The sequence below is a fragment of the Ictalurus punctatus genome, chromosome 7 (assembly GCF_001660625.3).
Source record: "Ictalurus punctatus breed USDA103 chromosome 7, Coco_2.0, whole genome shotgun sequence".
Lineage (NCBI taxonomy): Eukaryota > Metazoa > Chordata > Actinopteri > Siluriformes > Ictaluridae > Ictalurus > Ictalurus punctatus.
In genome coordinates, this window is record NC_030422.2 from 21,972,593 (window position 1) to 21,999,514 (window position 26,922).

The following is a 26,922-nucleotide window of genomic DNA, read 5'->3' on the forward strand; positions in this document are numbered from 1 at the left end:
TTATGCTTTTTTATTGTACTGAATATGCTATTGTTTCTTAAACACATGAACATGTTTAAGCATATATGCACAAAATGATAGATATACGAATGGAGATTTAATTGCATGTTATTTGTGTATATTTCATGTGCATATTATTGTTCCATACTTGAGTTTGTAAATTGAAATCTGTCAATTAAAATAAAAACATTCGGGGTGTGCTTTTGTTTCCTTTTTTTCTTTCCTTTGTATATTCAGGTTTAGAACTCATTCTTGCTTTGAATTATTTGCGGCAAAAACAAACAAATAAATACAATTAAAAAAATTAATGTAATTCCCATTTTCCTCCACCACTCAAACTACAGTTTTGTAATTTCCCACTTCATACTTTTTTATGCTAGCAGTGTAGACTTTTATGCTAGCGACCTCTGGCTTTCAGTTTCCGGTATATGGCGGAAGTTTAGTTCCTGTGTTTGAGGCAGGAGTTTGTTAACTGTTTGTTGGCACCACTAAAGATAATATTTGAATCGTGTCTTTAGGTTTGTTTTTAAGATGTCAGATACATGGAGCGACATCCAGGCACATAAAAAGAAGCTGGACTCTCTGAGAGAGAGGCTGCAGAGGAGGAGGAAAGATCCAACACAGCTGGGCATCGGTATGGTCCTGTGTTAGCCAGTTGCTATCTTACCATGGACAGTAATGAATGAGATTATAAAGACGTTTCTTATTTAGCCGCATTCACAGCTCATATATGGATAAACACGCGTTTGAATGGGATTACTAGCTGTACTTGTGTGATACACAACGCTATCAGTTATAACAGAAGTTATCATGTATGACTGTAGCTGGATGTTTTGCTCTCTGCCCCAGAAAGTGTCCTGTGCTCTATTCCCTTCAAACTTCAGAGTGCATTATGGGTATTATGTAGACTTTAAGACAGGTGTATCCTAGCTTAGGTCCTGCAGGGTCAAAACACTACCCAGAATTGTGTTTACCATCTTCAAACACAATAAATGTACTCCATGAGGGCTTTGGGAATCAGTCCATGAGCTGAATCAGATGTGTTTAATGAGTCTAAAGTCTGCAGTGCTGCAGCTCTTAAAGACTTGCGCCTACAACACCTGGTATAAGAAGATAACTCACAGGTTCCCAACCCTGGTCCTGGAGTACCCCCTGTCCCGCACATTTGAGTGTTTTTCCAGCTCTAGATTAGTTGAATCAGGTGGATGGGAGCAGGGAAAATGGATTTAAAAACACACACATACACAGGACAAGGAGTACTCCTGGACCATGGTTGTGAATCATTATCACAAGTGCACTGGATATTCCACAGAACTACAAAAGGACATACAATCTTTGAAATGGTGCATTATATAATGAATGTGGTGGATTCAACCATACCATTGTCCATTGAAGCTTAAAATGCTGAACTCAAACGATGATGGTCGCCTTGATGAAGTCCATTCACAATTTCATTTGCAGTCATGGTTAAAAAGCCAGTTGTTGAAATCAGACCTCTTACTAAAATATTGGAATGAAAAATATTGTTGATTGTGTGTAAATATTGTTGAGACTGTCATTTTATAACCATACACCCCCCCCCCCCCCCCCCCCCCCCCCCGTCAGAGGTTGGTGGTGGTGATGGGGCACCCACGCGCAGTGACAGTCCAGGGCCAACCCTCCAAACCCCGACAGAGATGGAGGAGGAGCGTCCCCCTGACCCTGAATTAGAGAGAAGACTTCTGGAATACCTGTCCGAATTGAGCCTCACACTCCCCACTGACTCTCTGGCAATCACCAACCAGCTCAACTCTGTATGTATAAACGTGTGAGAATTTAGACACTAAGTTTTGTGTGGAGAATCTAATTGTTGATAAAATGGATTAAGAGTAAATCCTTCTCCCTCTTCCTCTCACTTTCTTAGTCAGAATCACCAGTATCGCATGCCTGTATCCAGAGTCTTCTTCTGAAATTTTCAGCTCAGGAACTGATCGAAGTCCGACAGCCAACCAACAACACCTCGTCTTTGTCCTCTTCTTCGTCCACCTTAGTTGTCTCTGTCGATCATACCAAACTGTGGGCAATGATTAGTAGTTCCACACCACAACCTCAGAAAGCTGGTGTGAAAAGAAAAGGAGATGATATTATTCACCAAAAGAGAGCTCCTGGCTCCTCCCCTTTGCTTCAGCCATCTTCTTCGCCGTCCAAGACGTCATCCATTTCTTCTGCTTCCAGTTCACAGCTGGCAGGGACTTCTGATTGGAAGTCGGGATCTGGAGGAGTTGGGGCTGAGAAAAAGGGCAGAATCAATAAGGGAAAGACGTCTCACTTGGATATGGAGATAGAGAGTTTATTGAGTCAGCAGTCAACCAAGGAGCAACAAAGCAAAAAGGTACAAAGCACTCTTCAGGCTGTTGAAGCATTATTTAGCTGTATCATAAGACAAGTTTGTGATTTTGTGTGTGTGTGTGTGTGTGTGTGTGTGTGTGTGTGTGTGTGTGTGTGTAGGTGAGCAGGGAAATCCTTGAGTTGCTGAACACCAGCTCAGCCAGGGAGCAGTCCATTGTAGAAAAGTTTCGTTCACGGGGTCGAGCACAGGTGCAGGAATTCTGCGATCACGGGACTAAGGAGGAGTGCATGCGATATGGAGACACACCACAACCCTGCAACAAGCTGCACTTTAGGTTGGTCCAATTTTTGACTATACTACATAATTTTTATTCTCAGTTTGTCATTTTTTTGTGCAGATATATTTTTTTCCCCCAGATAATACTTATTACTTGAAATAAAATTGTGTGAGTTCCCTAGGCGGATCATCAACAAGCACACAGACGAGAGTCTTGGAGACTGCTCCTTCCTAAACACCTGCTTCCACATGGACACCTGCAAATATGTGCACTACGAGATTGACAGCCCACCTGAAGCTGAGAGTGGCTCCATGGGACCTCAGCCCGGCACCACTGAGCTCACTCTGCATGCTGGAGACGGAGACAGCAATGTGGGGACACTGTTTCCAGCTCAGGTAGGTGACCATCTGGTTATTGTAAAGAAGAAAACTGATAGCTGGTTTAAATAGTGGCTACATACACAGTTTATCTGTCGATGAATAGAGGCATTGGATTATCTGGCTTCAGTGTTTGCTGTATTTGGTCAATTTCTCAATTTAAACAGCTGAAGCACTTGCTACTGTCTCTTTCTCAGTGGATTTGTTGTGATATCCGCTACCTGGATGTGTCCATTCTGGGGAAGTTTGCAGTGGTAATGGCTGACCCTCCGTGGGACATTCACATGGAACTTCCATATGGAACTCTGACAGATGATGAGATGAGGAAACTTAACATACCTATTCTGCAGGATGATGGCTTCCTCTTCCTCTGGGTGACTGGAAGGTACAAATGATGAGAGTGTAGATTATTGAATATGACATGAGTGTTACTTGAATGTAGTAGTTTTCTTTTATTTTGTCAGTTTAACATATGAGGAATCTTTGCAACGTTGTGGAGCAACATCTTATATAATAAATATAATTTCGAATAATTTTCTGTCATAAAAGTTGTATAGAAAAGAGTACAGATTTGCCAAAATGGAACGCTATATGGAGGAGTCTGATTCATAAAACTGTTGCATGACAATCAGAACGAGTGGTGACGAGCATACTTGAGGAATCTCACCTTGTAGTCATTTTTGTATTTCAGTAGGTCATAGTATACTGAACTCGTATTTTATAAATGCTTTATTTGTACACGTAGGTTAGCCAAGTTTCCAGACAGAGCAAATTAGTTAACTAATATCAAATAAACAAAATGGTGAAAGAAATTAATTGAACCAAAAAGAATAAAATCGCATCTGTTTCTTAATTAAATTATTAAAACCCACATCTGAGCATTTTGATTCATGTTTACAGATTAGCTTCATGTTGACACACAGCCCATTACATGGAGTTTCTCACATGCACAACTGTGTTGAACATTCTTTGCTATTTGTATTACTTATTATTATTATTATTATTATTATTATTATTATTATTATTACTACTACTACTATTACTACTTTACTTAGTATACTTGCTCTAATTATTCATGTTATTGATATTGATTTGTATTATTTAACTGCTGGTCAAGCACTTATTTTGCTTGTTAAAATATTATGCTCCAGTTCACATGCACTTTGACCATACATGCAGATATACCAAAACTGTAATATACAAACTGTCAGTGGAATTTGTGTAAGTTTGTTTTATGATCAAATTTGACCATACACAACTTTGATAAATAAATCCTTGTCTAAACAGTTTATCTTGGTTTGTGACCACAGTGAAAAATCTACAATCTAACAATAGCCCACTGTATGTCTAATGGAAAATTAGAATACTATAACATACAGTTTTTCCTGATTCAAGTCAGTATTTTTACCACAAAATTTGCCATTAATGTTTTTGCAACAACTTCCTTACATCTGGTTGTTTCATCCATCTTCAATTGTAGCTTGATAATATTTTATTCATATGCATTTACACTTGTATCATATGTCAGTGGTTAGCTAGTTTAAAATCTGATTGATGTATTTGTTCTGTTCAGTTTAGATCAGTTCAGTGAACTTTATTGTCGTGATTTTTACAGCGGTTACAGTAAAGCAGTGAAATGACAAAGAAAACTGTAGGGATGAAAGGATGAAAACTTTCATGAAATTTGCTTTTATAAAAACCAATAAAACACATTCAGTGGAGTGGTCAATCAGGGCTCTCTCTCTTTCGCTGTCCTTCTCTCTCTCTCTCTCTCTCTCTCTCTCTCTCTCTCTCTCTCTCTCTCATAAGTGTATATCTGCACCTGACCTTGCCCATGTAAATATTGACTTATCATTGAAATTCAGAGCTGCTGAATAAAAACAACTCTGTTTTTAATGTCCTATAAGGACCATTTGTATACCATAGTGTGTGGATGTAGTACTGGTTCTCAATATACATAAAACAGCCAAGCATAAATTTGTTTGTAGGATTTTTCTAAGCTAAGTGATTTATTATTATTTTTATTTTATTTTTTCATTTTACTGTCATTCACAGAGCAATGGAGCTTGGAAGAGAGTGTCTAAGCCTCTGGGGGTAAGTACATCTGTCTTTGAAATAAAATGCTATATTATCTGTTCAAATACCAGAGACATTTTTGTTTTGTTTTTGAAAACAATATTTTTATCAGGTATGAGCGTGTTGATGAGATCATTTGGGTGAAGACCAATCAGCTCCAGCGTATTATTCGGACAGGACGGACTGGACACTGGCTGAACCACGGCAAAGAGCACTGCTTGGTGTGTTTCTGTTTGCTTATGCACTAGTTATTTCATTTTCCCTTCTTTTCATTTTTAAAACACATTTCTCTCTGTGTCTCTTATTAGGTCGGCGTGAAAGGAAACCCTCAAGGATTTAACAGAGGCCTGGACTGTGATGTGATTGTTGCAGAGGTAATAGCAGGAATTTTGTCATCAAATATGGTATCATGTTGGTTTTATACATTTTGCAGAAATACATTTGCTATATTCTACATATTTTGTGTTTTAGGTGCGCTCTACCAGTCACAAACCAGATGAGATCTATGGAATGATTGAGCGGTTGTCTCCTGGCACTAGGAAGATTGAACTGTTCGGGAGGCCCCATAATGTCCAACCAAACTGGTAAATAGTTTAAGTGGGAAGTTTACAGTTTACTTTCTTCTTGTTTTTTTTTCATACTTTACCAATTGTTTCTCTGCCCTCTCTTTGATTTTTTTAGGGTAACGTTGGGGAATCAGTTGGATGGAATTCATTTGTTGGACCCTGATGTAGTAGCCCGTTTTAAAAAGCGCTATCCAGATGGAGTCATTTCCAAACCCAAAAACATGTGAAGTCATAACCAGCTCAAAGTGGCTGCTACATGTTTGGTTTTCTCAAAGACTTTCAGGGTTATAGGATCATTTAAAGGCGGGACACCTTTTGTATTGTCATTTTTAATAAAAGATCCAGGTGAATTAATTCCTTTTTTTTTAGTCATTTCTTACAAAAAAAATTAACACCACAAACAGAACATTTTCTCATGGTCATTGAAAAGATGACCTATCACATTTGTCGAATATATCACACGACTAAAAGAGAAAACAAAGTTTACATTAGTGTCTTATTCAATTTTATAAATGTGAAATTTATAAATGGGTTTCTTTTTAATTTTAAAAATTACATGAAGAATTTTAATGGAATATTGAGTCACATATTTTTTTTAAAAACTACAAAGACTGTACAAACACTTTAATACAAAAGGCATAAAAGTAAGTGTTATAAAGATAGACTACATGTCCTGGTAGGTGATCTAACAATGTCACTACTGTAAAACAAACTTTTGTTTGCTCAGATACTGGTGTTTTAAAGCAAAGAAAGCTCTACTGAATGTGGAGTTTAAACTGTAAAACACTTGTGTGTACTGTTACACTTTACACCTGCTCTATTAACTACTGCATATTAACTAGTCTTCGAGCTTTGTCATTGGAAGAAACAGATGGAAAAGGACACTTTGCTGTCTGAAGTAGAAATAAACATTAATCTTAAAAAGAAAAGGTAAAAAAAACTTTTGCAATTACAAATTTCAGATTTTAGTTCAGCAAGAAATAAGAACATACTGTCTTAAGAAGATGAGCAATATGAGTGTTATGTTATAAACAAATATCCATTTCCACAGAATTACCAGAAGCAAGCAGACATCTGTGGCCCTTGGAGGATCACAGTTTGAAAGGAGTCATACCAGAAAATCTTGGGATGTAAACAGAACATAGAAAGCACTTTTTGAAATCTTGTAAACATTTTTTTTCCTAAATGCACTCTTTTCTCCACTTGCTTCTTCAGTATAACCATTCCATTCATAAGAGTATAAGATGACTATATTGAACAGAATTCAGGACATCCTGAGTGGCATGAAGACGCCATCTTGACACCATAACCCAGCTCTTAACAGGGGTCAGAGTTCATTTTCAAAACGTTGGCGACTGACTGGTGTTAATATGTGGCATCTATTGCATTGAAGTTGCTATCCATTTGGTGCCTAAAGGAGAGCCGAGCCTTCTGGGAAAAATATGCTTGAGGACTACCCAGGCTGCTCCCACTGTCGCACTCACTGACTGTCGATGTTGTTGAGCAGAGACGTGGCTTTGGCTCTGCTTTTGGTACCGCAGGTTCTTTAAGAAACAACATTGGATAGTTAGAACCAGAATAGGAAAAATACAAAATTGCCATATATTTAATATCATCTGGAGGGTCACTGATGTTTCAAGAAGAAGGCAGATTAGTCTTAATATTAAATATATAACCAGTGAAGAAATAGATTACATATCATGTAGTATGGTGAAACATATCCAAAGTATTTCATTAATTAGTGTTTATATATTCATAATTATTCAAAAGACAAGGCACTGATTAATTGTATAATATATATTGTTTTTTTTAAACAGGAATGTTGGAGGAGCTGAGCTCAATGGATGGGTTAAATCTAGTTTTGTGTTAACCAAATTAACTGTTAAATCTAACGTTTATGGAAACTTAGTCCTAACTCAGTTTGTTATTTTATGAATCTTGCTTTACAGCAAACCCACCCTTAGACAATAAGCATACAGCACTATTAGCATGATGCCAAAAGAAAATTACACTTCCACCATGCTCTAAACATGCCATAAAGGATTACTATTCGAATTAAGGTGAGGCCAGAGGCAAAAAGCTAATGCATTAGCTGTGATACATTAGACTATAGTATATTACCACTAACGCAATTACTTAAATCATGACTTTTGAATCTAGCTTATATTTACGAGGGGGGAGCCAAAAATTCCCAGAATTCAAATGTGGTGTACACACTCGGCGGGCACACCTAAGCGATATTATATTCAATAAGTGCTTAGGTGTCTATGGGAAGGTATCAGGGAAAAAAATGTCCAGAGAAGTGGTGCATCCAGAATTGGATCTTGCACCTGCACACACTGCACTGTCAACCAAGGAGTTTTTAACTAGAAACAATGTGGTTATCACTTCACATCCACTGTATTTGCCAGATTGCAACTTCTCCTTGCAAGTTCTTTTTGTTCCTGAAATTAAAATTGAGACTAAAGGGGAAAAGAATTGCCACCATGGAAGAAATCCAGAAAAAAATGCGGGACACTCTAGACATGATGACAAAAGATGACTACAGGAAATGTTTCCAGGAATCGGAGAAACACTGGGACAAAAGACAAATGTACTTTGAAGGGGATTAAAAGAGAAATGCTGAACGTTTAATAATTTTTTATTTTTTTTAACAATTCTGGGAATTGTTGGGTCACCGCTCCTATTAGCTCTGCAAGATTAACAGTTCTGTTATAAACAATTCTAATAAATTGGCCGATACTAAGAGGCAAATCAAATGAAATCATAGTTTTATTATGAATATGGCTCTCTTACCTGTTTCAGGAGGACACTCTCTGTCCTTGCATCGCTCTTTGCAGCGTCTGTAGAAGGGGAAGCACAGGAGTACCTTCACACCCATTCCTCCAGAGGACACTGTGTGAAAAAAGGAACCGGGTAAGAACGTTCAGAGAGAAATTTGAAAGGAGACCTACTCTGTGTGTGCTTTATAGAATTCAGATAAAAGAAGACACACATTATAAAGGTAATACATTTTTGGTGAATAAATAATGAGGCTCTACAAACAGCCATTCAGTAATGAACTTATTACAGCAATTGAAATGTTAAGGGCAGCAGCAGCTTGTGACCATAGGGGCAAACCAATATTAATAATTATATGACCTCAAACAAAATTAAGGTGAGAAACTACTTTTTAAAAACCACATAAAACTGAAACTAGCCCACAAAAATTTAATTTTCTTCTTTTTATAAGCCTTAATCCCCCTTTCCCTCTCCCAATCTTTGCAATATATCATAATATAGAAATTGTTCAATAAAACTGTCTGCACTCATTTCCTTGTTTGCTCATTTCCTTGTTAGATTAATATTTTGATTATTTGCTATAAAACAAGATGAGCTTGGTATCAGAGTATTTTTAAACTAGCCCAGTTGGGCGTAATATATGTAAATGTGGCAACCCTGTCATTAACCACCCTGTCCACTGCTGTTCCTAAACTGAAAATGGTCATAGTGCTAGCATGGGGCAATTTGATTCCTGCACCAATGGGGCTCTAGTAGTACGTGTTGTTGCAGATCCCATTTTTGACTTTTAGGTTCAATAATAACTCTTTGGATCTAAATGAGTCAGTGAGTGTGCCACCTCACAACTATGCAGCATCTAGAAAGGCAAGCAAAATCAATGGAATATTTTTTTTAAATCATTGGTCGCTTAAAACAGGTAATTAGTGTTTTGATTGAATTTAAAATGTATGGAGTTGTGACTAAGGACTTTATGAAGATTAACTTTTGCTGAATGGTTGATATATAAAGTGGGGGACAGAACATATTTTTTAATAAATATATTTCCAATGAGGCTATTCACATGAAATTTTCACCAGACATCAGGATTAAAGAAAAGGCATGTTAAAGCTCATTCACAGTTTGCTACAACTTATATGGACAAACCTATGAAATACTGCGAGAGTGTAGTCTGGTCAGACGAGAGCAAAATTGAACTTTTTGTCTGTCATATTACACACCATGTTTGGAGAAGAAATGGCACTGCACATCACCCTAAAAACACTATACCAACAGTGAAGTTTGGAGGTGGAAGCATCATGGTGTGGGGCTGTTTTTCATCACATGGTACTGGCAAACTTCATATAATTGAAGGAACGATGAATGGAGACCTTTACTGAGAGATTCTTGAGAAGAATCTGCTGCTATCCATCAGGATGATGAAGATGAGACGTGGGTGGATCTTACAGCAGGACAACGATCCAAAGCATACAGCAAAGGAAACTCTCAGTTGGTTTCAGAAGAAAAAAATCAAGGTGTTAGACTGGCCTAGTCAATCACCTGACTTGAATCCAATGGAACAAGATTTAAAGACAATATGTTTAGAAGAATGGGCCAAAATCACACCTGAATACTGCGGCCCATTAATTTCTTCATACAGGAAGCGTCTTGAAGCTGTAGTTACAAACAAAGGCTTTTCCACTAAGTATTAAATACATTTCAGTTAGCGTGTTCAATACTTTTTTTCCTGTGTCATTCCTCTTAGTTACACATAACTTTATTTATGGATTTTAATCTTGTGAATTCTTTATATTTGCGGATTTCTTAAGTTAATACTGATGTCTGGTGAAAGTTTCATGTGAGTAGCCTCATTGGAAATATATTTACTGAAAAAATGTTGACATGTTCAATACTTATTTCCCCCACTGTACATATATGTACGTATACTGTATATGGCGGGATTCTGCTCCACCTGCCCCTGTAGATGAGCTGCCACTAGTTAAGAGTGACAATCAAATCTAATCTTATCTCCTTGACTACCAAGCTGCCTATTTTTTGCTAAGTAAGCCTGTGAATCAACGTCAACATTCTGCTAAATCCTTGATTGGTATTAGTCTACAGAGCATATCTTGTTCCAGTAGTGGGCCTGCTAATCTTAGTATGATAATCTTGCAGTGTTGGAAGCCATAATGTCAAATGCTTTGTGATATACAGTAATACAAAAAAAATACAGAAGAATCTGTGATGTGTTTAAGCATGAACTGCAAACCAGTTATACTGGTTTACATTCAATACATGCTCTACCTATCTCATTTCTGTGGTGTCAATACTCAAGATTCACACTTTTATATTTAAAATTTTATATTTAATTTCACATCATATACAGTTACAGCATCAAGTAAGGGGCCTGAGAAAATTACTATCCTAAAGCGCTATGCCACTACAGAACTGCACTCATGACAGTACCTTCATGCTACATGAAAAGTCTCTTGTTTTCTCTAACACTGGGTAGAGTTTTCTTGGTTTATCTAAAAATATACTCTTTCTCTGTAGAGTCTTTCTTTCTCCCTCCCTCCCTCTATCCACCCCATAGCTATTTGGTAAACTCTCATATGCCTGGCAGCTTTCTCACAATACAGATAATCTGGCACATGATGAACACAATTCATTCTCAGCCCACAAAAATCCATCTGGCACAATGTCAGTTCCTCTTAACCCCAATTGCCCCAAGTGGCAATTGTGAATTTACATTTGACTGATGTTCTATGTAAAACCAAGACTTAAAAAAAACAAAACTACCTTTGAAGCATGTAAGATTACTGTGAGGTGTAGAGGGGTATCTGAAGATTCAGTATTGTGTAAGGGACCAATATGGAAACAATAAAAGCAAAGGCTTGAGATTTTACATGATTCCTGGAAACTATTGAACAATGATCACAGTACACCCTTTCACATTTAATACATGCATCTACTTCTGCCTTTGGTGTTTAAGTACATAAAGGATTGCAAAGTGTTATGTATCAGCGTGATCAAAATTGAACTCACTGAGTCTCCTCTCTGCTTTGGAAATCATCAAGAGTTGTGTTATGTGTAGAAATTAAACATAAATGTACTCTCTCTCTCTCTCTCTCTATGTATATATATATATATATATATATATATATATATATATATATATATATATATATATATATATATATATATATGTGTGTGTGTGTGTGTGTGTGTGTGTGTGTGTATGTATGTATATATATATATATATATATATTACATTGTGTTACAATCACTATACATGATTAATCACAGATATATTTCTTTAGGAATGTAACTTTGTGCTGTCTGTGCTTAGTTAAGATTTTCACTGCAACCCTGGCATTTGTCAGGGGATCGAGCCTGGCTCTTGGGGACACTGGGAGTATATAATATTCAACAAATAAAAAAACAACAAGTGTCAAATTGTACTAAACAATGTATTTCATTTTAAATGAATGTTTATTAGCTCTATCACCCTTATTGTCAATGAAAATATTAAACCCATCCTTAAGCCCTTACGCTTCAACTGAAAAGCAAAAGCAGCAAAAGCATAAATACCAGCTGCAATTCTTCTCTTCCTTTTCGCATAAACCTTGCCCATGCGCATGCCTCACTGTTCTCTCTCTCTCTCTCTCTCTCTCTCTCTCTCTCTCTCTCTCTCTCTCTCATATCACACCCATTATTCAACACAGACATGTTGTGTACAGTGCCTGAAAGTTGTGTACAGTGCCTGAAAGTGTTAAGCTAATGTAAGGCCTTGTTCATTCCCTGGTCATATACAAGAGGGATATAGTCCAGAACACATTGGAAAGGGAGAGAAATCAATCATAACTGAGGACATAAAGGCCAGAGTGAGCCAACTTTCAGTTACATTTCTGTAACTTGAGTCTCAGGATGACGTGGAAAAGCCACGGTCCTGTGTTAAGCTGTTTTGCTGCTCAAGTGGTAATTTATCTAAATCCAACTACATGTCAAAATTATTTACAAACAAAATGTCTACTTGTCTACACAACTTTTCCATGTTACTGAACTAAATGGAGGATCAAGCTACATATCTCAGTCAATATTTGTTCTGTTTCTTTTACAGGATATCTTACCACAAAATCAGGAATTCAACTTGACATTTTCCAAGCAGTAATAGAAAGTTTTTGCTTGCAACATATAACCACAACTACTCTGTAATTGTTTCTTAGAACACTACACAGGTTCCACTGGTTACACACAGTTCATACTATTGCATGTTTCCTACTCACATTCTGCTTTCTATTTGTGTATAAATAGATACCAAAATAATCATATTGTTACACATATACACATACAATCAGAATTCCTAAAATGCTGTTTGGACCATTGGATGAAAATGAGACTTTAAAAGGCTTCTTTTAAATGTGAAATTGCATTTACTATATGCATATTGATGCCATGTATGACATTACACTGTATTACAGTAGGAGTTTCAGAGCTATTGCATTGTGAGCATGTGGCTTTGTATCTATTTTGCCCTTTTGGAGTCTGGCACTGAGCCCACAACACTGGTGCTTCTGCCATTTAAGTTTTCTGTACTTGTTTGGATACTTGTATACTGAATTTGGTCTGGTGGAAGATAGATTTGGTAACACAGTTAGTAGTGCTGCTGCCTCAAATCTACAGGATTCCTAGTTCAAACCTGAGCTGAGGTTGCTGTGTTTGTATAGTTTCACATATTCTCCTTGGGTCTACATGGGTTTGCTGAGTTCACCAGTTTCCTTCTACCTCCCAAAAACATGCTAGCTCTGTGTGTACATGTGTGATGGCCTGCAATGGACTAGCGTCCCATCCAGAGTGTATTACCGCCTCTCGCCCAGTATTCCTGGGAAAGACTCTGGATCCACCACAACCCTGAGCAGGGTAATCTAGTTAGTGAAGATGATTATATGAAAGAAGATAGAAAACAAACCTTTGGCTATCAAGGACCTAAGTTTGAATCTCTTTATACACAGGGCTGTGAAAAAGTATTTGCCCCATCCTGATTTTTTCTGTTTGTGTGTATATCTCATACTAAATAGTTTTAGATCTTCAAACAAAATACAACATAAAACAAAACAACCTGAGTAAACAAACAAAAAAATGCTTTAAGATGAATAACTGAATAATAGCTACTTCTTCAGTGGATTAACCCCAATAAAAAGTCTGCAGTATTTTCCTATAACAGAGCTGTTAGCAACTGTTCTGTTATTAATATTCAATATGTTTTATATTAATCAAATAATCTAATAAAATACTAGCTATACAAAAGGACTGTGAAGAACCACCTGCTAAGTAGTTTTCACTAGGATGTGTAATGCCTCTCCAAAAACTGTGGAATGGACTGGCATGAATAACAAATCACAAGATGAACTGTACTGGAACAAATGTCTGCACTTTCGTGTTCTTTACAGTTTGCACTCGAATAGCTATTTGAAAACTTAAGTGGAGCATTAAACTAATTGTAAACAAGTGAGATGAGTTGTAAATTGCAGATACTCGAGGCACTTCAAGATGTGCACAAAGTGATTTGCAGCATCTCCTGCTGCCAGCATGACGTGATGCTAAGTATTAAGCAAAGTTGTCACTTCAAGATTGTAATTTCATACATGGCTACATTTGTATCAGGTATAGGGAACAACGCGTGGGCGGAAATGGGTTTGGCTTCAGACAGCAACGCACAAACATGTGCAACACGCTTCAAATATAGGATATGACAGTATGTAGGACAGGTATGCAAAGAGGCAATATGTCCAGTTTAAAAGAAAAGAAAAAAAACAAACAAACATAAAACAGTAAGACGAAAATCTCATCAGCTTGTAGGGGTGAAAATGTGTGCGCGGTTACACATGACACTCCACTTCATACACCAGCACGCGCCTCACTGCTTGCGTGCTGTACGTGACGCACAGCCAGCACAAGGCATCCGGAGTACTGAATGTTCACATGGTGTATTAACCGCGGTTAATTTGGTTTTGTCGGCTATTGGACATTCGCTGAACATTCGAGCTTCTCTCTTTTATTTCTCAAGAAATAAACACACAGAAAGGACAACGTGTATTGTCTTACTCTGGAGTGGACATATAACCAAGTACAACTGAATATATTTTTTAATTTTCTCCCGTTAATGCCCAGGGAAGCCATGTCTTACTCCAGAGTAAGACAACACACATTTTAGTCCTCCCTGTGTGTTTATTTCTTGAGAAATAGAAGAGAGAAGCTCGAATGTGCAGCGAATGTCCAATTTAAAACCAACTTTACCGCAGTGGTGTATTATGCAATTAATGGTCAGGTGGTGCGTCTTGTAGTTTTGCAGTTCCGACATAATAAACATCAGCAATTATAAACTGGGGGTGGGTGCGTTCATGGAATTCACAGACATATTAATAGGCTTTTTTGTGCACAAAGTCTGTTACATAAACGGGTCGGAGACAAACAAACCTGGAGTTCATGAGAAAGTAGTCTTAGACGCAAACAACATCAGCTTATCATATTTCATAATTTGCTATAACGCAACCAAAAAAGACATAACAGTCACCTAATAACAAGCTACTGAACCGACCGTAGCCCAACAAAGCATCTCCATTTCGACAAAATTTTGACTTTGATTTCTAAGCTATAGGAGTGAGATTACCTGGTTTATTGTGGTGTTTAATATTTATGACCCTGCCGTAACCCAAATAAACGTGCAGTATGATAAGGCTTCTTGGATGACAGACACTCCCACCATGACACACCTCCAACAACAGTCAGGTAAAGGAATTAACAAACAGGCGTTTAATTCTCTGCACACTGGGCTTTTTATGGGCGATTTGAGCAGTTTCTGGGTATGCAAATTGACATTTAAATATTCACTTACCAATTTTAGAGAGCAGTCACTGGGGACAGGAATTTGAAGCTTCAAATGTGCGTCACACCAAAACTGGCTCTACGTCTTCAGGCTGTCAACGTCGCGCAGAGACTCATCTGAGTGTTTCACCTCTCAGATTACTGCCGTGCCACAGGACAACGAGTGCTGGCGTTAGGAGAAGGTGTCGAGTGGTGTGTGTTGGGGGTGTGTGTGTCTGTGTATGATCACAGCACGGAGAGCTCTGGCGCTTTTTAAACGGATTTAGAGCGACCTCAGGCTCCCAGCCTTACTCCTCCTCCTCCTCCTCCTTCTCTCAATGGCGAGACTCTGGCAAGCCTCCAAAGTTGAGTTATAAACATTCCACTTCTAAGAATCTACACCTTTAATTATGCTGCTACTACTGATTTTTTTTCACTCATCATTTCTTATTATATTGTTGCATGTTTTTTCTAAGAAAAAAAAAACAGAGCAGTGAATGAAAGAAGAGAAAGAAGACCCTTTGAATTGACTGAGTGTGGTAATGCAGGCAAAACCATCGAATGCTTGGATTACTGACGTATGAAGTAAACACTGGCTGCTGTGGTAGCTCATAGTGTTTTCCATTTTGAAACACCTTCCAAATCTGAAATCTATAGTACACCTCCACACAAATTTGTAGAAACTTTCCAGCCTACTAGCTTTACGTTTCACATTGAATAGCAGTCCATCACATGGCACCATGTACACAAACATTCTAGGGTCAATTTAGCATAGCCAATCCATCTATGTTTTTAAACAGTGGGAGAAAACCAGAGAACCCTGATGTGAACACAGGGAGGACATGCAAAACTCTACACAGACAGTAACCCGAGTTTTGGATTGAACCGGGATCCCTGGACTCTGAAGTGGCTACACTACCCAGTGCACCAGCACGCTGCCTCCTTTAAGTCAGTTAACAGTAATGTAGTAACTAATATATTTGAGTTCATTTATTTAAAGGCAAGCTTTTGATACTGTACATTCAGCTCCCTTAAAGTGAGCTGATAAAAACCTGCATTCCCTGACTGGTTTTGTCACTTGTACAATTGAGCTACTGTTGAACAGCACCTCTTTCACCACCTCTTTGCAAACCTTGGAAAGGGTTTAAACGATGTTCATATTTGTTCAATGAATCATACACAATTATTGCACATGCACCTGTGGAACAGTCCTCAACACTCTAACAGTTTACAGGCGGTAGGCAATTAAGGTCACAGTTACAATAACTTAGGACACTAAAAAGACCAATCTAGTGACTCTGAAAAACACCAGAAGATGTCTAGAGTTCCTGCTCATGCGTGAACATGCCATAGACCTGCTGCAGGGACGCATGAGGACTGCAGATGTGGCCAGAGCAATAAACTGCGATGTCCGTAATGTAAGATGCCTAAGACAGTGCTACAGGGACACAGGAAGGACAGCTGATCGTCCTTGCAGTGGAAAAATTACATGTAACTGTGTCGTCGCCCAACCCGATGTGATCGAGAAATTGCAAATGCTTTGGTGGAAGAGTGGGGAAACATCTCACAGCAAGAACTGACCAATCTGGTGCAGTCCATGAGGATGAGATGCACTGTAGTACTTAAAGCAGCTGGTGGACACACCAAATACTGACTGTTACTTTTAATATTGACCCCCTCCCCCTTTTGTTCAGGGACTCATTATTCCATTTCTGTTCCACAGATGTCTGTGAAACTTGTTCAGTTGTTGAATCTTTTGATGTTAATACAAATATTTACACATGTTAAGAAATTTGCTTTAAATAAAAGCAGTCGAATGTGAGAGGACGTTTCTTTTTTTGTTGAGTTTTATGTGCAGTAAACTTCATGACCTGAACATTGGCTAAAGCGAATATTGTTAACCTGGAAGTGTCCACTTAGGCGTGAGGCATAAACAGAGACAATGAATTTCATTGAGTTCCCGAGTGTAAGAGTGCAGGAGTTTATTTGCCAACTTTGCCCATGCACAAAGTTTTTCACATTTACTGAGCATTCAGTGGTTATTTTAGTAATTAAATTATTCTAATAGCACCATTAATTTGTAGAAAAAACATAAATAGTGATAGTCTTGTATGAGCTTTGTGAAATTATGTAACGCGTTCACAAACTGACTTTGTATTCTCATTGACATTGTTATCCTGGCCAGTCTGTCAGGAACATTGCCAATGGATTTAGTCCAGTGGAAATTTTATGGGGTTGATTTCTAAAGGAGAAACCGATTAGAATGCAGACCAGCATGCCTGCTGCACAATCTGGGGTGCAGTCCAGTTTCCCTCGTGATGCCACCCATGGTGAGGGTCTGGGCTCATTTTTAAATATCGTTTTCTTGGTATACTAGGACAATTTTGGATTTATTCTTGATCTTTAACAAGTTCTGAAGTATGCCTTACAATGGGTCTAAGAACAGTGTAAATGCAGCAAATTTACTGTATTAAATTGTATGGTATTGTATTCTGTATATATTTCAGTAGGTGTGGAAATGAAAAATACAAGATTATATGTGTGGTATCAGAAGACCTGAACAAGCTACACATTTCATTGAGACTGTTCTGAGAAACAAGTAATATGAATTCTCTCATTATATGTTTTCAGGATACACTCTTTTTCCTTTTCCTCACTGGATTTCTCCCTGATCTTCCGCTTCTTCCACCAATTTCTCTTATATTGCTCTCTCCCATCTGTTTAATTTCAGTCTCGGTGAAAGAGGGATGTGGTTTAGACAGTTCTGGAGACATGAAGTGGGACACTATCTCTCAGTGATATGCAAGTGACTAGTCAATCATTAACAAAGAACTGTGGGCAGTTGATAAGGTGCAGGAGAGCACAATAGCTGCCCTTTAGGGGTTCAGTCCTGAAAAATAACCAACCTCATTTCAGTGTGAAACATTAGCTTTCAGAAACATTTTGGGTTTGGTCTTGTTTGATCAGAGTTCAACACATGCCTGGTTGTTTGAATTCTGAATATGGATTACGCAAAACTTATGCAAATCCATGTTTAACACTTTTAAGGCTGTGCTGTCTCAAGGCAATTCATTATCAGTGTGTCATGAAGAAATGTGCAATATGTGCAATATCATCCTCTCCCAGTAAAAAAAAAAAACAGCAAGGCTACAATACGAATCCTATTTATCACAGAGGGTGTTAATTACATATTAACGCACAAACTTAAATACATTACATACAAAGAAAGTTTAAGTTGTTACAAATCTCTGTTTTAAAAAGCTGTCTCCATGCCTTTTAGAAGGATTTTTAATCTACAGTATAGTACTACAGTATATGTCATCTGTGATAGCCACCTTCAGTGAGTGATGCCAATGTCTGAATATGGAAAAACTCTCTTTTACTGTTCTCTGAAAGCTTACTGGTCAGATGTCACTGTAACATAATTCACAGTCCACAACGGACCAATGAATCTTTGGCCCTCCTGTTATTCAGAACCTGGCAACCACTGGAGTCAGATAGCAACAGATAAGAATAGCAACTGCGTAAACGTAGGTAGTAGTGTTGGCAGTTAGAATGATAGTGTTGGCACTGACAATTAAGAAATGGTACATAGTCATGTGGAAAATTACAATCTCCTGCATATGGTTAATTTTAGAATAAGACATCAGAACAGTAATATACTATATTTGTTTTTTAATCTTATTCATAGTTGTATTAATGAAATATATTTTCATATTATTATCAGTCTTATCTAGTTGCAGCATATGGAAACTGTATTTGTCTGAGATATATCAAGAAAGCAGAGAAATTACGTCAGGGGGAAATAAAATGATCTGGCTGTCAACTGTATTTGACCGAAGAAAATGGCATGTTTGTTCCTGCACTTATTAGTGTTGTAAGAAGTGTTCATGCCACCATACATTTCTAAGCCTTAAGGCTGTATTCATACTAAAACTCTGTTGAGCTCAGAAACATACAGTTATTACTGGAAAACTCCAGTTCAAGTCGCCTCAGACTAGTTTTTCAGTCCTGTTACCCCATATCCCCCCCCCCATATCTTGCATTCCCACTACACATCCTCCTCCTTTAACCCTATCCTTGCTTATTCTTATAACCATCTTTTACTCGTTATCACAGGCTTTTATTATATCAGGTTAGATGACACATGATATAGCTTTCTCATGGTATAGCGTCTCAGTGACGTTGTTATAAGACCAGTGCTGGCTTGTCTTTCATTTCACTTCTTGCAAGTCTGTGTTTAATTTTTAAGCTGTCAGAGCTTAGCTAACACCAATGATGTGATGTCTCTTCTGAGGTATTGAGTCACACCTCAAGAAGCTGTGGTTACTGTTTTGTAGGTTTATTTCTGCACTACCTGTCAAAAATAGACTTTTTTTTTCAGTGTGTATAAAAAGACAGAAATATAAGTAGAGTATATATAAAAACAGAATTTTCTAAATAACAGTGTATTTGTTTGGATTGGATTAAGGTTAAAATAATGTGTACAATATAGAAATTATTGTATACACAGTACAATTCAGATTAATTCATGTGTGTACATTCAACTCGTCTGCTCCAGTTCTGTTTTTGGATTCAATGCGGAGGTTTGTGTATGTTTTGTGCCTGTGCTCTTCGTGGGTTGAAAGGCTCTGTGTGTGTGTATGTGTGTGTGTGTGTGTGTTTGTGTGTGTTTATTACTGGCAGAGTAGCGAGTTTGCATTAGTTCCTTTGAGTGAACACGATTGGCGCTGATGATCTTTTTTTTTTCTCAATCCGCCCCAACATTTCTAAGCTCCCCCTTCCCCTCAGCCTGTCACCCTTTACTGTACATTATCTGTGTGAATGTGTGTGATCTGCATGACAAAAGACAGAATGGTTTGATTCTTCCTGTTCGCTGTTTTTGCCTTTGTTTTCTATATATGAAAAAGAAACCTTAGCTGATGGGGAAAAAAATGTGGGAATTCAAACAATTCAGGCCAATGTGGTATGATTTTATACGAATTAAGTTGTACAAAAATGTACATATGCAAACCCAGACTCTAGCCCTAACCTTGATCATGGGGGCGGCTGTGGCTCAGGTGGTACAGCGGGTTGTCTACTAATTGTAGAATTGGCGGTTCGATACCCGGCCCACGTGACTCCCCATACCAAAGTGTCCTTGGGCAAGACACTGAATCCCAAAGTTGCTCTCAATGGCAAGCTAGCGCCTTGCATGGCAGCTCTTCTACCATTGTTGTGTGGGTGAATGAAACACAGTGTAAAGCACTTTGAATAAAAGTGTGCCTTTTAACATTTATAATTACGTTTTCAGACAAATTGATTTATGCAAGTTGTTACAATTTTGCTATCATCTCAGATGTAGCCATATAGTCCACAATGATCCTGCCTTCTGACTTTCCATAAGGCCATAAGATCCTTGAGTCTTATGCCTGATTTGAAGCCATAAGACAGAACAAGTGCACTCACAGTCCTCACCAGATATGGCCAAAACATGCATGGTATGTTTATTTTTATCAGTTGATGGAGCTTATTCAGAGTGGAGCATAGCTAGACAGTATGTCACCACCGTTAAGTCACCATCAGGGCGTATAGCTTCCTCAAAGTATGAATCCTGATCCACAGTGTGTATTTTTCCCTGTCTGTATTGAAGTCTCTGAGTGCTGAAAAGCATTACTGACATAGTCTGTTATGATTCATTACAAGCCCAGTACTTGTTACTTATTACTTGCTACTTTAAGATGATCTAAAATAGCATTACTTACTTATCCATAGCAGTAATGAGGTGAACATCAATAACATCAAATTATTAAAACATCAATAAAAGATGATTGTACAAGATGATGCTTTCTACATACACTTTACATTCATAGTCTGTTCTGAGCTGTTTGTACAGCTGTAGATGTCGCTTCTGCCACAAGGGTGCACCTGATCATGCTTTCAAGCAGGACCTAGCTCAAACTGGTGAGAAGCGAAAGCACTGCTAGTGTCCCAATATATACAGAGCAAGATGTTAATGAATGAATTTAGTGTTCTGAATATTTTCAGTGATAAAATGTTCCAGTCCACAGAAATCATGTAAATGTTATTGTTGTATCAAAATGCATTCATTTATAGAAGAACACCTACACACTATTTGTGTATATTGAAGGGTCAAAGGTAAAACAAATTTTATTATCGAGCCTGAGAGCTTCAAGCTCTTTGTAAAGATATTACTCAATTTTAGTCAATAATTAATACATATTTATAGCACATTGCTTAATAATTGATGGTAATAGCAATATAAATAGCACAGTGTACAAAGTTGACATTAACAGTAAATTCCTAAGCAATGTTCACATATGCAGTATTGCTTTCAGATGACTGATGGAAATGCACTATAAAAATAGATCCTGTTGTAAATTAAAAATGAAACTGTTGAAAATGTATTTTTATAGAGGTATAATTTAATTAGATCACGTTAATAAATAGATATGTATGTGATTGCTATCTATCAGTGAACAAAATATGTGTTATGGAATTTGATCCCTTGATTTTGTCTTGATAATATCTTCCATTCACAATCCTCCATCATCCTGCAAAAGAGGAATAAACATGTTCCATTTAAAGTTTAAAGTATGATTACTCGACTTGGGATCTTGTAATTTGGCTGCTTCTCCTGTGTCCGAAATAAAAACTACTTATTTAGGAAAACTTAAAAAGTTAAAAATGACTTATTTAAAATAAATGTAGTTGATTCTGAAATAAATGTGTACAGTTATACTTCACTATTTACATTTCTCTTGGAAAGAATTTCCACCTCAATCCAATGTCTTCAAATCCCATTAATTTTTGATATTCTCATAAAAATGGCATCCAACTCATTTATAATAAACATTGATCATGTCCTAATGACAGCTTTCAATGTTTCATTCTTCCTTACTGAGAGTGCACTTAACTAGCTTTTAGCCACTGATACAAAGTGCAAAAAAAATGCATGTATGCCCTGGCTGTCACTGAATGTGCAACCATGAACTAGCTTAGAGTTTAATGATCTACTTGTCTTCAACTCCCTGACAGACCACTACAGAACTTTGTTGAAGCACTGCTGTAACATTTACCTCTGTCCTTTCTCGACAGTCTCCACAGATACAACCAATGCAGCCATTAATGACCTGGATCCCAAGAAGCACGACCTGCAGGACACCCAGACCTAGTACAATGGAGAACAGTACAATATGCCAGAGGACTGCATTTTCTGGGAAAGCACACTCAGACCACTGAGATTTATCCACCAAGTAGCTGGTATTACTGCAGACATACAGAGAGAGAAAAGATAGATAATATAAGCTGTGGCTTTTTTTGCATTCAAAAAATTAAAATCTCAGTCAAGATGATTCATGGAAAAAGAATTCAATATACGCAATTTATACCCACCAATAAAATATGTCTTTGAAAAGTTTTAATTAGACAATTATAGCACATTCACACACATAAGTACTTAACCAAAAATATAATTTAACTTTGATTGATTTGACTTGAGTCTAGTGCTCAGTTACTCTTGGGGCAGGTTCTCAAACGGATAGTTCCAGGTCCCTGAGGTCAGGCGACATTTTGGTCCAATAGCCAGTGCTGCAGATGCCACGCTGGTGCTGTATATTGCCCCAATTAGACCAAATGCAGAGGAAAACACAGAGTTCAGCATCTGTAGACATGCAGATAGACAGACATAAACGTACATTTGGCTTAATAATATTTTTAATACCAGGGTTGTTCTTAAATGGCCTATGTATTAATGTAGTTAAATAGTGCTACACCTAAAACTAAACCTCAGTAACTCTAATTAAGTATTTGGGCTGCATTAGTTCTCAAAATGACAGCTTTGCACAAGCATGCAAAAGTAAATGGTTCCACTAAGTTGATTACTGATTTACAAAGTTGATTGATTTGTGGAACGTTGTAGGCTACTTGCCATTCAAATAGTAACCACTTTGTTTCTGCTGTCACAGTTTTTGAAAGCAGAAAAAAACTATTTTTCCTTTTTTCCCCATGTCTACTAGAGTTGATTCCCCCGCATTGGAGTAGTTTTACTCACACGACAACGATTTCCACAGCAACCGTTCCCACAGCAGCCCTTTCCACCAGCTCTGATAGCCGAACAGCTTGGACACAGCATCTGATGGACAAAGAAATATCATGAAATAAAAATATAGTAGGGTTTCTACAATGATAGTTATTATATCTGCTGTAAAATAATTATTTACAAGTTTGCTTCATGAATCAATTTAGCATGGTTTATATTGGGTGTTACTGATACTGAACAATAGTATACCAGTTGTTTACATGGGATCTTACAACTTCATGATGTTGACATGGTTAAAAACTTAAATTATAACCTTACATAATCCACAATGACTACAGTTTAAAAAGTTGTTACTCATGCAAGAGACTAATCATCTAACATTACAAAAGAAATTTGAAATCTAAAAAATTGATTTATTTCTCCAAAACATAGAGACTGAGAGATAATTAAAGAGAGTAAATACCACCCGTCCCCCCCACCCCCAACACAAACACATACACACACTAAATACACTTCAGAGACATACACTAAATGAGCAGTGGTTTATACATCCACTTAAGTTGGGTTCATAGCTAAGTTAAAATAACTTTTTCTGATACAACCATTGAACAGAAAAGGACTCTGCTCTTTACTTACAAACAAGCCTCCACCGAAGATTCCTCCCATCAGCCAGACCTGTAAGGAGATTTGATCAATTTCCAAAACATTGCCACTGGGGAAGAACAACAGCAGGTTGGCTATCATACACAGAAACGCAGAGGGCAAGAGTATCAAACCCACTAACCGTGCACACTTTCCTGTACACATCTTTTAAAATATTTGACTTTTTTCTTTAACTTTGCCTGCTAATTCACCCAATTTAAGACTATTTTTAAAAAAAAGAATCAAGACGGATAGCATATACACTCCAGATACCAGCCGTGCCTCTGTGCCCAAATGGTGAACAAAGTCAAACAAAGAGGAGCTGTGTATTAAAGAGCAAATGAAGTTTAGTGCCCCAGCTAATGAAGGACACAGGGTGGTGATCTAAAACTCCTGCATGACCTTTGATATCTGTTCATATTTACTGTTCTACTATCAGTGTCATTTATGGTTTGTTAACACAAATGAGTATGTATGTTTGTGCGTGTGTGTGTGATAAAAGTGATACAGCTGCAGTTGATTGTAAGTAATACAGTAGGCTATATAATTTATTGATCACTCTAAGGTGGTGGGAACATGGGTTTTCCCACTGATTGCTTCTGATATTTTCCTTAAAAAGCTGCACCTAGACCAATTCCAATTAAAGTATTTTCTCCCATATGGAAACCAACTCTGCATCATCTAAAAACGATGAAAATAATAAGCTATCTATGGGTATAAACTTATATACTGTATACAGTAAGATATTGGTGTTAGTTATATAGATAGTAATAGAGTTGTATAAATAATGCGTAGACTATGGCTTACATATTAGAAAACATTTAAAATAAATCCTTTGATAAGACGCAAGATTCTCTAAGAACATTAAAGGGATGAATTATGTCTTTCGGCAATGCTTAATTATTTTATATAAAATAAATTTTATAACAAATATAGGCTACAATAGTACAATCAACTTTACTTAGCAAACAACTGTGAAAAATTACATTCTGTTGTCATTGCATTATTTACTTTCAGCTAGATACCGTAAAAATGTTACATAACCTTTGACCCCTTTGGCCTTTCACGTCATGGAAACTTCCTGTGATAACCGTGGTTTTAAGATTAGCATGATCATTTATCACACTTCGCGTTCGCAAAGCGGAATCTTCAAATAATAGCGAAAACAAACTTTCCGCTCTAATCTGTATCAAAGGCGACGAGCACAGCGAGGAATTGTCGTTGCATCCGTACATGCTCTAATAGTTAAAACTTACGAGAAAATAAATAAATAAATCAATAAATAAAGTCGATGAGAACCCTCCTGTTGAAGAGTTGTCAGACTCTGTGAAATGCTGGGCGCACACATATGTACTCCCTTTTAAAACTGAAAACCTTTGCCTTCATGACGCTGAATAACATGAATACACCGTTCTTCGTCAGTTAGAAACGAATGAAAACTGAGATGGGGTTTAGTGGAACTATTAGAGCATTTAGGGATGCAGCAACAGTTCTTGTTTTATGCTTACCATTCAAATTGTTTTCATGAAAAGAAGAAATATGTATTTGAACTTGAGGACAGATAACGAGCCTCTCTATGGCTAAATACAGAAGATATGCCACAAGATTTAAATATAGCTGGAATTATTTATTTACTTCAACTTTTAAATTGCCCTCCCGTCCTCTCAACTTTTTCTGAAGAATTTACAGCCAGAGGAGTGTTTTTTTTTTTCTTCTTGTTTTGTTTTTTTATTTTATGATTGCTGCTGTTCAAGTCAAGCTGGTAATTATCCTTGTGGAGGTAAGAGGTTTTCTTTTGTAAAATATTCACATTAAAGTGCAATTAATCTACGCATTACAGTGTAAAACAATACAGAATCATTTGCCTGACTGATCCTGTAAATATAATATATATTTAATGATTGGTTTATATTAATAATAATGGTGGCGTTACAGCATATGAAACAATAGTGTACCTTATCACAAATGTTACACAATTTTCCACATAAAAATGAACAAAGAGAAGCTGTTCTGTTTACCCAGAGGAGACATGGTCCGTGGTTTGCAAGCGGATGTCACCCAGGTTTTGTTTGTTTGTTTGTTTGTTTTTTCTTTCTTTTCCCCATTTGTTAACGTTAGGGACTTGCTCCGTCCACTACACGCATCGACCCGGTATTGCAGTACTTCCGGGAACGGTGCATGGTACAGTGAAGGAACGATTTATAGTTTATTATAAATGCAGAGTGTTATTGTAGGAAGGTGGTTTATGCTCGTAATGTATAACGGTAAGGATGCGGTGCGAGCTGTCCTTGTGTTATTTCCGGAAGTGGTCGGTTTTTATTTCATGTCGATATTTAATGTATTGGTGAGAAAACCTAATGAAGGATCAGACTCTCTGTCCTGTGTAGAAACGCATCTCTTCTCCTGGATCGACTCAAACTGTCAACTGAGTGCTCAAGTCAGACTAAAAGAAGAAAGAATCTACTTCCGGGGTAGTGTAGCGCTCATTACATATTCAGGAGCAGTGCATCATGGGAGATTTCATTCTGTAGTTTTATTGTGAAATAAACGAGCACATCGTTAAGAAACGCACTATTCATTATCAGCAGTGTGTAGATTGTGTTGTGTGTTGTGTGTGTGTGTGTGTGTGTGTGTGTAATGAGTGAGTAAATGTCACTCACCATGATGGTAAAGAGTGTGTGTGGTTGTAGCGGCGCTCTGCAGGCCGTATTCAACTCATACTTACCTGGCAGGGGAGATACCATGATCAAGAAGGTGGTTCACCCAGGGCGAGGCTCAGCCATTGCACTCCGGTTGTGCTGACCCCTGCGAATTCCCCAAATGTGGGAATCTCGACTGCATAATTTGTGATAGTGGGGGACTGCGTTCGCGCTCTCCCCTGATTTTGCTGTATAAAAATAGAGTATGAGGTGTTTATAACAAACGTTCTAATTTTAGGAATGCTGTTAGTAATGATTTTTTTCAGCCCATCAAATCAACGTGAGCTAATATTG

The 26,922-nt window shown here is 37.5% G+C and overlaps 2 protein-coding genes, 1 long non-coding RNA gene and 1 other non-coding gene across 4 annotated transcripts; 2 read left to right on the forward strand and 2 right to left on the reverse strand.

Moving 5' to 3' along the window:
• Nucleotides 1-410: 410 nt before the first annotated feature.
• Nucleotides 411-5,979, forward strand: mettl3 (methyltransferase like 3). Its single transcript, XM_017471978.3, has 11 exons — nucleotides 411-634; nucleotides 1,606-1,793; nucleotides 1,904-2,371; nucleotides 2,488-2,663; nucleotides 2,788-3,001; nucleotides 3,181-3,368; nucleotides 5,039-5,077; nucleotides 5,172-5,280; nucleotides 5,368-5,433; nucleotides 5,531-5,643; nucleotides 5,741-5,979. Exons 1-11 carry the CDS (start codon nucleotides 532-534, stop codon nucleotides 5,850-5,852), a joined length of 1,776 nt encoding a protein of 591 aa, XP_017327467.1. The 5' UTR covers nucleotides 411-531; the 3' UTR covers nucleotides 5,853-5,979.
• LOC108267671 (uncharacterized) lies at nucleotides 5,937-15,526 on the reverse strand. The gene is made up of 3 exons (XR_001813160.3): nucleotides 15,278-15,526; nucleotides 8,422-8,520; nucleotides 5,937-7,169 (listed from the first exon to the last, which is right to left on the reverse strand). It is a non-coding gene; the product is annotated as an uncharacterized LOC108267671 (long non-coding RNA).
• Nucleotides 15,527-21,370: 5,844 nt separating this feature from the next.
• tm4sf5 (transmembrane 4 L six family member 5) lies at nucleotides 21,371-24,200 on the reverse strand. Its single transcript, NM_001201115.1, is given in 5 exon segments — nucleotides 21,371-21,800; nucleotides 22,326-22,515; nucleotides 22,764-22,909; nucleotides 23,300-23,380; nucleotides 23,924-24,200. Coding segments are annotated over 5 exon segments (606 nt in total). The 5' UTR covers nucleotides 24,095-24,200; the 3' UTR covers nucleotides 21,371-21,782.
• Nucleotides 24,201-26,646: 2,446 nt separating this feature from the next.
• On the forward strand, nucleotides 26,647-26,810 carry LOC124628364 (U1 spliceosomal RNA). Its single transcript, XR_006982865.1, has one exon. It is a non-coding gene; the product is annotated as a U1 spliceosomal RNA (small nuclear RNA).
• Nucleotides 26,811-26,922: the final 112 nt, after the last annotated feature.

Bases quoted from the DNA above. Each gene is read 5' to 3' on its own strand.
- mettl3 (XM_017471978.3), top strand. From the start codon at position 532: ATGTCAGATACATGGAGCGACATCCAGGCACATAAAAAGAAGCTGGAC. The intron at 635-1,605 runs GTATGGTCCTGT...CCCCCCCGTCAG, and splicing joins TCCAACACAGCTGGGCATCG to AGGTTGGTGGTGGTGATGGG. The intron at 3,369-5,038 runs GTACAAATGATG...TGTCATTCACAG, and splicing joins TTCCTCTGGGTGACTGGAAG to AGCAATGGAGCTTGGAAGAG.